This window comes from Conger conger, chromosome 4 (genome assembly GCF_963514075.1).
Source record: "Conger conger chromosome 4, fConCon1.1, whole genome shotgun sequence".
Lineage (NCBI taxonomy): Eukaryota > Metazoa > Chordata > Actinopteri > Anguilliformes > Congridae > Conger > Conger conger.
In genome coordinates, this window is record NC_083763.1 from 796,888 (window position 1) to 809,232 (window position 12,345).

Sequence of the window (12,345 nt, forward strand, 5' to 3'; positions counted from 1 at the left end):
GGCTGTTTGGTTGTATTAGCTCATATCACCAAACCAAAATCACAGGTCATAATATTAACCAAGTGTGAAGAAAAGCTTTTTCCCCTCACCCTGATCACTATGTGGCTCTGTAATTTACACAGTGATTTACACAGTGATTTACTCATGGGTATGTGTCTCTTCCAGAGATGAAGGCTGATTGGTCAATGTGCCCGTATTTGATTCTCCTGATCCTCCACCAGACCTCCAGATCAGGTACAGAATATGCTCACTGCAATATAACACAGTTTACATCATACATCAGTAACATTGCATGGATTTAACTGCATTACAACTGTACCAGCTACGCAAATGTGAACTACAGTAACTACAAACTGTGAAATAAGGTTTAACTGTTCCTGTTTTTATGCAGTTCTGTGTTCTAGAGGATTAAACCTGAGGTTTAAATTCCAGCTATAAGCAAGCTCTAGATGACCCTTTAATTTCTGCTTGCTTCGTTTACACACATTTAGATTAACAGTACTTCCCACAAGACACCCCAGTGAACATGGCCGTGAGAGTTCTGGATTTGGGGAAGGCTTACAGTCACTTACCTGAGGTATAGTGCTGTGAGAAAGTATTTGCCCCTTCCTGATCTCCTCTATTATTGCATATTTGTCACAGTGAATGGTTTCAGATCTTTAGACCAAACGCAGGACCTAGAGTTGAGTAGTGTTGGTCTGTAGCTGGCGCAGGACTGCAGTGTTGGTCTGTAGCTGGTGCTGGACTGCAGTGTTGGTCTGTAGCTGGTGCATGACTGCAGTGTCGGTCTGTAGCTGGAGCAGAACTGCAGTGTCTGTCTGTAGCTGTAGCAGGACTGCAGTGTCGGTCTGTAGCTGGAGCAGGACTGCAGTGTTGGTCTGTATCTAGTGCAGGACTGCAGTGTCGGTCTGTAGCTGGTCCAGCAGTAGTCTTAGTGTGTGCTCTTTCTCTCTGCAGAGATGTTCCAGCTTCTGGGTCCAGCTGGTCCTGTCATTGCTGTAGTTGGTGAAGATGTTGTTCTGCCCACTCACCTCAAACCCAACATAAGTGCAGAGGATATGCGCATAGAGTGGTTCAGACTGTAGAACAGAGACCCACTGGTGCATCTCTACCTTCTGGGAGAGAGCAGGAATGAGCCCCAGAACCCATCGTACAGCGGAAGGACCACACTCTTCCCTGAGGAACTGAGGAAGGGCAATACGTCTCTGAGGCTGAGCAGGGTCCAGGTCTCTGATGAGGGGCAGTATTCATGTTACATTCAGTCCAAGTCTGACAATAATTACCGCATCATGGTTTCACTGGAAGTAAGAGGTCAGTGCCATTTTGGGGTTTTGAGGTTAAGAGATGCTCCCTTCACACTGTATGTTATAGAGATGGGGACTCGCACTCAAGTCGCACACACACAGACTCCAGACTCAACTTGTCAATAATAACTCCTGAAAAATAAGTTGTGAACAATTTCACAACCAATCATTATTTTTCAATGATTTATATTCTAAATAATCCTTGGTTAAAACAGACACAGACTCAGGGAAGCAGTGAAATGGCAATGAAGGGGCAGACAGAGCGTAATCCAAACAGGCAGGCAACAGTGAAAAAACCGGGTGTTCAGTCTAAACGGGGCAGAGGTACAGAAATCGTAATCCAAAGAGAAGTGTCCAAAGAGCAGGCAGGGGTCATGAACAAAGTATCCGGAACGGAACAGGTACGGGGAAGCTAGAACCAGGGTCGGGAACAGAAACACAGAAAGACAAACTGGCAAAAAGAAACTGAAAAGGACAGGTTTAAATAGACTATTGATTGACAGACAATGAGAAACAGGTGAAATGAATGAGCACTGATATAAGGAGTGGGGAGGCAGAGACAGGAAATGAAACAGGTGGAACAGATGAATGAGGCAATGAAACTGAAAACAGACTATGGTGGTCACAGAGGGACACGAGACGGAAACACTAGGAGACGGAAACACTAGGAAACAGAAAACACAGAAGCTGACATGAGCAAAGGGCTGCACTATTTAAAATCGTGATCTTTAAGCTCGATATGCAAGCAGGACAGTGAGTCATTTAGAATGTGTCGTTATGTAGTGGACATTGACTGTTATTCCAGTGTCATACAAATATAGACTGTATGTATTTTAGTTTGTAATAGACATCGGCATTAAAAGCTTCAGAACCAAAGTTTGGCATGTGCTGTAGTTGCACACGGTTTAGAAACAATTTATAATTGCACTATGCATTGGTTAATGGCATTCCATAGGATTCTAGCTAGGTTTTCCGATAGCATAATGTAGGCACAAAGTCACAGATCCCGATTTCTTGCAAAAAAATAACTAATTTTCCTGAATGATTAACACTTACCTTTCATTTAAAAATGAAAAAAATAAGACTATCTTAATAAACCACAAGTATTGGCTTTCAACACTCTAATTCCACAATTACAAATAAAGTTATAATAATTATTAAATCGCAGATGCAGATTAAGCCTACTGTTGCACACTTGCAAGGACGACGCTTACAAGGGTGTTGTGTAGTTTATTTTATTCTCCATCTGTTAGAAATAACATCATTGTACAGAGACGCTGTATCAGTGTAGTTTACGTTCTGCTCAACTGTCATCTGACCAATAAGAGCGCCAATAAGGACACTCATTCAGAACACGCGTAGCCTAGCTCACAGCTAAAATAGCTACATATTGAAATCCATTAACGGGGGTGGCTGTATCAAAAATAAAACATACATACCTCTCATATTTACAGAGTGCTATCACACTACAAACATAGCTAGTAAAAGGGGTTACACAGACTGTATTACGCATATAGACAAGTAACGTCACCGTTAGCTACAGCCTGAAATTATTTCCGCGGGAGTTCAGTTAGCAACAGTTGGCAACTAGCGAACTAAACGTCACTTTGCTAACGTTAGTTATAACGTGACCGTATTTTTATGAAACAAAATAAATAGGCGATTCGCTTCGTGGATACTTCTAATAGGCCACGTTATTCCACATACAAATCCTATTTCACTTTCATACCTTTCTATAAGCCTAAACAGTCTGCCTACCAGTTAGAAATAATATCATTTTACAGAGACGCTGTATCAGTGTAGTTCACATTCTGCTCAACGGTCATCTGACGACTCCGACCGAGCGCAGTGGAGTCAAGCCGAGCGTCCGACCCCGAATGTCCTAGCAATCCTATAGCGCCCTCGTGTGACAAGAACTAGTATCGCTATAAATAAATAGTTCTCCTTTACTGCTATGCTGGCTGTACAATGAAGGTATTAAATAAATTATAAACATGCATTATATTTGTAAAAATAAAAAATTAGATGGGGGGCCACTTAATCCCAAATTCCCCACACTAGTCCTAGGCTAAATTTAATGAGAGATTCTCCATACGAAGCTGCATTTAGTCCAGGATTAAACTTAATCTGTCCATGTAACAGGCCCCTAGTTTGTTATTGATCCTCACCTTAAATTGCAGGCCCATGTAATGTTTACATTATGTCACGTGAGTCACACGGTGTAGAATGGTTATTTATTTTATCTTATTTATTGATATATCAGTGAACCACCCCACCAGCCATCTTGAGGAAGGCTTTGCCAGAATGTTGGCTCAGGTGTGGCAGTCCATTGATATATGAATAAATGATATAACTAGTTTTTTTGTGTGTACCCCTGATAATACTGTTTCTTCAGCTGACAGACATGTGATGTCATATACAAAATGTAGTCTAAACTTCTGGTTTCTGTATCTTAAACTAGCATAGCAATCATGATGAATTAATCATATAGTCATACTGTTTAGGCTGCAGCATTCTGGAGACTTGAGGCTCGACTCGGACTCTAGCCCAGAGACTTGAGACTTGACTCGGACATGCATTTGATGCTTTGACTGTTTTACTTCATCCAAAATTATATTGAAGGACATTTTGGAAATGGATAAACATATGATGGCAAATGTAGACGAATGCAGAGACTATTAGATGATATAAGCTGTTACTAACATCCCATTTCTGCAGCTGTAGGAACTGAGCCAGTGATCTTCAGGGAAGCAGATGAAGAAGGGGAGGTTGGCCTGCTGTGTGAATCTAAAGGCTGGTATCCTCAGCCTGACCTCATCTGGCAGGACAGTGAGGGTCACAATCTCACCACTGAGAAACCCGAGATACTCAGGGACAGCCTGAGCCTCATTGTCATAAGAACATGTGTCGTCATATAGAGAGAAAGGCATCAGCAAATTCTCCTGTCGAGTTCTGCAGCAGAAGCTCCATGAGGAAAAGGTGACAGAGTTTTACCTCCATGGTGAGTAAGACTTTACAGAATCAAACAGCACACACTCCATACAGTCTGGCAGTCTTGGTGGGGATAAAACGGCAAATTCTGTTCATTCTCACCAAAACTAGTTCATTCAGGGCCTTAAAAGAATTGTGCAAATGTTTTATGTCTTTGTTTATGTTTTTTGTGTGATTTGCAGCTGTGAAGACTCATGAGTCGTGAGTGTGGCTGTTGAAAAACCTGATGTGATAGGCTAATGCCAGATTTGGATTCAGCACCCGAAAGTTAGCTAGAATCCGTTGAAAAACCCCATGCAAGAGAAATCGTGTTGACCGTAACGTAACATAACGCAACGCAACGCAACGCAACGCAACGCAACGCAACGCAACACAACATAACATACCACAACACAACACAACACAACACAACACAACATACATAACGTAACATAACATAACATAACATAACATAACATAACATAACATAACATAACCGTAACATAACATAACATAACATAACATCACATAACATAACATAACATAACATAACATAACATAACATAACATAACATACATAACACAACACAACACAACACAACACACCATAACATAACATAACATAACATAACATAACATAACATAACATAACATAACATAACATCACATAACATAACATAACATAACATACGTAACGCAACGCAACGCAACGCAACGCAACGCAACGCAACGCAACGCAACGCAACGCAACGCAACGCAACGCAACGTAACGTAACAAACATAACATAACATAACATAACATAACATAACATAACATAACATAACAAACATAACATAACATAACATAACATAACATAACATAACATAAGGTAATGGTGAGGACAGGCCATTCAGCCCAGCAATGCTCACCTTTTCCTGCCCCTAAGTGTACCTACCACCTAAATTGCTAAATCAGCTAAATAAAATCTAACACCGTATCAAGCCTGCTCTTGAAAACCCCCAGTGTTTCTGCTTCCACTACATGCGCTGGCAAACTATTCCACACATTGTGATCAATGCCTGGAATTGTGTGGATGTGCCACCAATTTCTCCAGTTCCTCTGCAAAAGCTCATTCTATTTGTGCGGCATTAGTTCTATCTACTGGTTTTCCCAGAGTCATCTTAATTTCTTTGAATTAACCACAATCTGTGTTCTTAATTTAAGCACTCATAGACTGAATTTCTCACTGACTCTCACACACATTTGTTCATACATTGTCATTTGTCCATTGTGTTAATTTATTTAGAATCCTGATAATTTAATTCCCTGCACTGTATACCTGGGATAATTTCATTCCCTGCACTGTATACCTGGGATAATTTAATTCCCTGCACTGTATACCTGGGATAATTTCATTCCCTGCACTGTATACCTGGGATGTGCTTGGACTCCTTATTTCTGAGGTGTGTGACTGGAGAGTGAAAGAGTGAAAGAATGAACAAACTATTTAAAAATACCCATATATGTTTCAGATGAGTGTCAAAGCCGTCCATGGAGAGTTGCCTTTGCTGTCACTATGACTGCACTTATTCTCTTGGTAATCGTCCAGTGTGTGTTCATCCATCGCTGGAAGAAAAGGTAAATGAAAAGTTGATCTTTAACGTAAATAATATGAAGGTATGAATTGAAATAAAGCTGTTAATGTCATTCTGAGAAGTCGGTTGGAAAAGGAATATGAGGAGATTAAATTAACTAGTAAAGGGTTTGGGGGACACTGAAGGTGATAAAAGTATCTGAGTAACTAATTAAAGAGGTTTAATGTCAGGTTGGGGTGGTTTTGAACTTGATTTTGAACTCAACCTGTTTCGTAAATATCTAGTTTTGTAAATGGATTGTGTTCTTAAAAATGTAAGCTCCTTAAATTATTCTGAATATGTATTATGTATATGTATTTGTATATATGTGTGTGTGTATATGTGTGTGTGTGTGTGTGTGTGTGTGTGTGTGTGTGTGTGTGCGTGTGCGTGTGTGTGTCCGTGTGTGTCTGTCTGTAGAATAGGGAATTGAGGAAAACTGCTTAAAGGAACAGTCCTGTACTTTGATCATGAGGCCAGTGATCTAGTATTTAATCAGACCTTTTACACACAACTGACTCTGAAACAGCACTTTTACACACAACTGACTCTGAAACAGCACTTTTACACACAACTGACTCTGAAACAGCACTTTTACACACAACTGACTCTGAAATAGCACTTTTACACACAACTGACTCTGAAACAGCACTTTTACACACAACTGACTCTGAAATAGCACTTTTACACACAACTGACTCTGAAACAGCACTTTTACACACAACTGACTCTGAAACAGCACTTTTACACACAACTGACTCTGAAACAGCACTTTTACAAAACTTACTTCTGTAAGCTGATGGAGAATCACAATATCATCCTCTGCAGAATGAAAACTCATCCTACTTCACTTATCAGCAATCTATACAAGCAATTTCTGTGTTTGTCCAGAATTTGATAATGATTGTGTACATGCAGGTGATCGTACATTTTACTGGGAGAATGTGGAAATTATTTCATTGAGTCTGTTTAAATAATTTAGTCCAGCATGTAATGTTCTTGTTGTTTTCTTCCACAGCCATCATCCTCCAGGGATATGAAATGAGACACACAGAGGAAGAAGCGGAAATATATAGATTTGAAAAGATATGATATGGGAGAACGGATTGAAATGAAATGCTAGATGAGTAATACAGAAGGATTAAACAGCTTCCCCCTTGTTGAAGGTGACAGCATCAGGTCTTCATGCAGGTGTGGTATACACCAATCAGCCTATGTGCTATAAACTGTATAAACATGTGTATGGACACTTTATATTTAATTATATGATAGGTGCACTGATATAAGCAGATAGTCATAAGTGAATTGCATTCACAAGTAAAATTTTTTCATGAAAATGGAACTCATTGGGGGGTGCATTGTTTTGTTATTTAAATATCCTGGTACGTACTGGTCTATTGTAACTGGTGCTAAAACAAAAATAAATACCTAAGACCAACTTCATATTGAAGAAATCGAGGCTGAGTAAGACTTCTGAACAGTACTGTATATAGTGTGGCAGGTTTAAATAATAATCTGTAAATATCTGTAGATATTTATAATGTACCGTTAACGGTTTGTTTCTTACAGAATTTGTCACCTTGTACTTAGCAGTGATGCAACGTAGAGCTGTTCTAGACACTGTAAAACACTTGGAAATGGCAGTATAGCCTTCCCCCTTATTATGAGCCTCCACTATCTTCTTTCTGAGCTCAAGACTGACTTCCTTTGTCTTTGGCATGGTGAGTAAAGGCCTGGACACACCAAACCGACGGTCGGCCGTCGGACGTCGGTGGCGCCCTGTCGGCCGAGTCTTTCCGGTGTGTCCCTGTTGAATCATGTTGAATCGGCGTCGGAGCCCCCGGAGCCGTCGATGAGAGAGAGCTCTCTGATTGGCTGTCCAGCTAGCGAATCAGTGCACGAGAAGAGAAACGGACGCGACGAAAGCAAGCAAACGGACAAGAGGACACAGACAAGTTACTATCACTACCAGACATAATTTTCGATTAGTATTACTAAATAGCGAGAGAACAAGGAAATTGCTGCAAACTGTTCGTTGTGAGCGAGACAATGGCTGCTTCTAGGTCCAACGCAATGCAAACACATTCCCCGGTCTTCCGGTTTCCAACTCTCCTGGTGTGGAGAGTTATTACCTCTCACGCAGGCGCAGAACGTACGTGCAACTCGGCCGTCGGCGGACCGTCGTTGCGGTGTGTTCGGCACAGCCAACATTAACGACGCGTATCGACGCGAGGCGATCTTTGTCGGTGCTCCGCGGCCGACCGTCGGTTTGGTGTGTCCGGGCCTGAAGAGTAGTCCCTCTCAATGTGTTCAAGTGCCCTGTTCTTTAGAGTCCCTTAAGTAAAGCTCAATGCTGATTGAATGCTCAGGTGTTGTTGGGAAGCTAATTGACTGCACAGGTGTGGTTTAAAAGCTAATTGGTTGATTGTACGTGTTTTGAAAGCAAAAATGCACATGGGGGCTAATATTTTTGACCACCCCATTTTTCACTATATTTGATATAAAGCAAGCCTAAAAATGTATTTTACATTCCAAAATGTACCAAAAGCTACTAAATAGCACTGGTGAATGTTTGATTATATCAACTTTTAGCAATAATGCAAGCATTGGGCAGAATTTTAGGAAAATGTTCATAATTCCTGGGGGGCTAATAATTTTGGCCTCAACTGTATATAAATTATACTTTCATTTAAACCTGAAATTATCCAAAACATAACAGAAACAGATGATGTATATTGCCAATCAAGTGCAGCCCCCCACCCAACACCCACCTGTTCAGCTAAACATGCATTCCCTTCAACAGAACACCCCTGTATCACCTGCTACCGAATAAGCCCCCAGTCCCAACTATTGTGTCAGTCAGAATAGACTTATCTGTGTCGTTGTGCAATGTCATGAATGAGCTGCCATAGGGGCCCATTAGGATGTATTTTAAGCTATTAATGCCATTTAAATACTGCCAGGTGCTCTAACTGTAACTTCTCTGTGCGGTTAATATTTCTCTGTATGTTGCACTGTTTCCAATAACAAGAGGTGTTATGCATCAGATGTGTGTTCGGTGTCGTTCAGTTAGAAAGACTCACAAGGAGATGAGAAACAAACCTTACATTTCACACCTACTTTACACTTGTGCAAATTTATTACACAACTCTTACAAATACCATTCACTGTGTAAAATGACTTATTATGAAACATGTATAATACAATTTCCCCTCACCACCTAATACTCTTTATTGGGAATGTGGAGACTATGAAATAAAACTGCAAATTGCCCTTTTATTTCTCGAAGTATCAAAATAAATGAATCCAAGTTTTCCGGTTGTTTTAGTACACATTAGTGGGTAACCCTTTACTTGAGTCCCTCACCATGCTTCCACAGCCTAACTGAGCGCCTGGAGCCCCTCACTGTGGGGTTAAGCATCACTGTAGGGTTAAGTATCACTGTAGGGTTAAGCATCACTGTAGGGTTAAGCATCACTGTGGGGTTAAGTATCACTGTAGGGTTAAGCATCACTGTGGGGTTAAGTATCACTGTGGGGTTAAGCATCACTGTGGGGTTAAGTATCACTGTGGGGTTAAGCATCACTGTGGGGTTAAGCATCACTGTAGGGTTAAGCATCACTGTAGGGTTAAGCATCACTGTGGGGTTAAGCATCACTGTGGGGTTAAGCATCACTGTGGGGTTAAGCATCACTGTGGGGTTAAGTATCACTGTAGGGTTAAGCATCACTGTGGGGTTAAGTATCACTGTAGGGTTAAGTATCACTGTAGGGTTAAGTATCACTGTAGGGTTAAGCATCACTGTGGGGTTAAGCATCACTGTGGGGTTAAGTATCACTGTAGGGTTAAGTATCACTGTGGGGTTAAGCATCACTGTGGGGTTAAGTATCACTGTGGGGTTAAGCATCACTGTGGGGTTAAGCATCACTGTGGGGTTAAGCATCACTGTGGGGTTAAGTATCACTGTAGGGTTTAGTATCACTGTAGGGTTAAGCATCACTGTGGGGTTAAGTATCACTGTAGGGTTAAGTATCACTGTAGGGTTAAGCATCACTGTGGGGTTAAGCATCACTGTGGGGTTAAGCATCACTGTGGGGTTAAGCATCACTGTGGGGTTAAGTATCACTGTAGGGTTAAGTATCACTGTAGGGTTAAGCATCACTGTGGGGTTAAGTATCACTGTAGGGTTAAGCATCACTGTGGGGTTAAGTATCACTGTGGGGTTAAGCATCACTGTAGGGTTAAGCATTCAGACCTGTATGTTTGGCAAACTCCAGATGCTTGGTTTTGTTTATAGTGCTCAGTAATGGCTGCCTTCATGCCATCCTTCCAAAGAATTTGCTGGTAAAATAAGTCTAATAAATACCTAATAAAGTTGGGTATAAACCTAATAAAGGTCTGGGTGACTGTTTACAGCTTGCAAAATTTGCAGCATTAAAATAAAAGATCCGGGAGCAACCACTTCAATTTTCATCCAACATTTGAAAACTCATCCGGAAAGGTCCGTTTACGTGCATAGGAACTGATGCCAACGCTTTTCACTGTCGCCTAACATTAGTTAGCTAAACTGTTGTGTTCGCCAAATGACGCATTTCAGACTCAGTGTAATGTTTGGTCACTGTTTAATCAACATCATGGAAGTGCAAACATTTTATGGATTGTCAAGTTGTAGAGACATTGGCTTGCATTTCATACACAAAACTAGAGAACCATTAGACGTATAATAACGTTAGAACAAACATTTTCAGGCTGGCTTGAAAAGCCCCTTCCATTTTAATTGTCAATTGTAGATTCACAGAAGAAGCTGCATTTTCAAGAAAACGGCCATCTAATGGAGTTTTGATCTGGAGCATGAGCAAAGTGTTGCACTATTTAAAAGAAACTTTTGTGTATGATCTTTAAGCTTGATATGCAAGAAGGACAGCGAGTCATTTTGAATATCCTGTTAGGTGACGTGGCGACACGGATGGTGCAGTGGGTAGCACTGCCGCCTCACAGCAAGGAGGTCCTGTGTTCGAATCCCTGTCGGCCGGGGCCTCTCTGTGTGGAGTTTGCATGTTCTCCCCGTGTCTGCATGGGTTTCCTCCGGGTACTCCGGTTTCCTCCCACAGTCCAAAGACATGCACGTTAGGCTGATTGGAGAGTCTAAATTGCCCGTAGGTATGAGTGTGTGAGTGAATGGTGTGTGTGCCCTGCGATAGACTGGCGACCTGTCCAGGGTGTATTCCTGCCTTTCGCCCAGTGTATGCTGGGATAGGCTCCAGCCCCCCTGCGACCCTGATCAGGATAAGCAGCTTCAGATAATGGATGGGATGGATGGATGTTAGGTGACGTTATGATTGATTTTTATTCCAGTGTCATACAAATATGAACTGTATGTATTTTAGCTGGCATGCTGTAGTTGCATGCAGTTTTGAAATGAGTTATAATTTCACTATGCATTGGCTAATGGCATTCCTTAGGATTCTAGCTAGGTTTTCCGATAGCATAATGTAGATGTAGTCACAAACCATCCTGTCTGGCACCAACAATCATTCCACAGTTCCTTAGCTCACATTCCTTCCCCATTTTGACATTTGGTCTGAAAAACAGCTGGCCCTCTTGACCATGTCTGCATGCTTTTATGCATTTAATTTCTGCCACATGATTGGCTGATTAAATATTTGCATGAACAAGCTGGTGCACACGTCTCCGTAACGTACTCAGTGAGTGTATTTTCCTCTTCATTATGTGTACCTAATAAAGTGCTCAGTGAGTGTATTTTCCTCTTCATAATGTGTACCTAATAAAGTGCTCAGTGAGTGTATTTTCCTCTTCATCATGTGTACCTAATAAAGTGCTCAGTGAGTGCATTTTCCTCTTCATCATGTGTACCTAATAAAGTGCTCAGTGAGTCTATTTTCCTGTTTATAATGGGCTTATACAAGATTGAAAATAATGGTAGTAGTACTATTCATATGTTGGCGACAATTTAAGGTTAGAATTAGGTTTAGGGCTGCCAAAAGCATGAGGGTTGCAAGTAAGGTTAGGTTAGTAAAAATCTTTATTTGGTAAAATCAAACTGTACAAATGAACTTGTGTATGTAGGCTACTGTATTCTCTCCAGTGATATTCTTCCATAAGCCTGTCGTGTAAAGACAGAGATAAGAGATTAATTCAGCTGCAGGTGCCGCCCCCTAACTCCGCTCCTCCTCTCTTTGTGATTCTCGTCAGACCAGTGGGGTTAGACTCATCTGGGTCTGAAGTGAAGTCAATAGACTAAGCAGTTGGAAGCAGCCTTTGACGCAGACACTGAATACAAGCAGAGCGGTAATACATTTTTACGTCCTTTAAGAATCTAGAACAGGTAAGGAGGCTGCCTATTTGTTTCGTTTCACTATGTTACCTATATATGATGGAGTTCTGCAGTGATCAGGTTGAAAAATAATACAATTGCCATTTTAATGCATGTTCTCAG

General features: G+C 41.1%; 1 protein-coding gene across 1 annotated transcript; it reads left to right on the top strand.

Annotated features, from left to right (window-relative positions):
• The first annotated feature begins 959 nt into the window (after nucleotides 1–959).
• Nucleotides 960–4,222, top strand: LOC133125959 (butyrophilin subfamily 3 member A2-like). The gene is given in 2 exon segments (XM_061237718.1): nucleotides 960–1,311; nucleotides 4,023–4,222. Coding segments are annotated over 2 exon segments (552 nt in total).
• The last annotated feature ends 8,123 nt before the right edge of the window (nucleotides 4,223–12,345 follow it).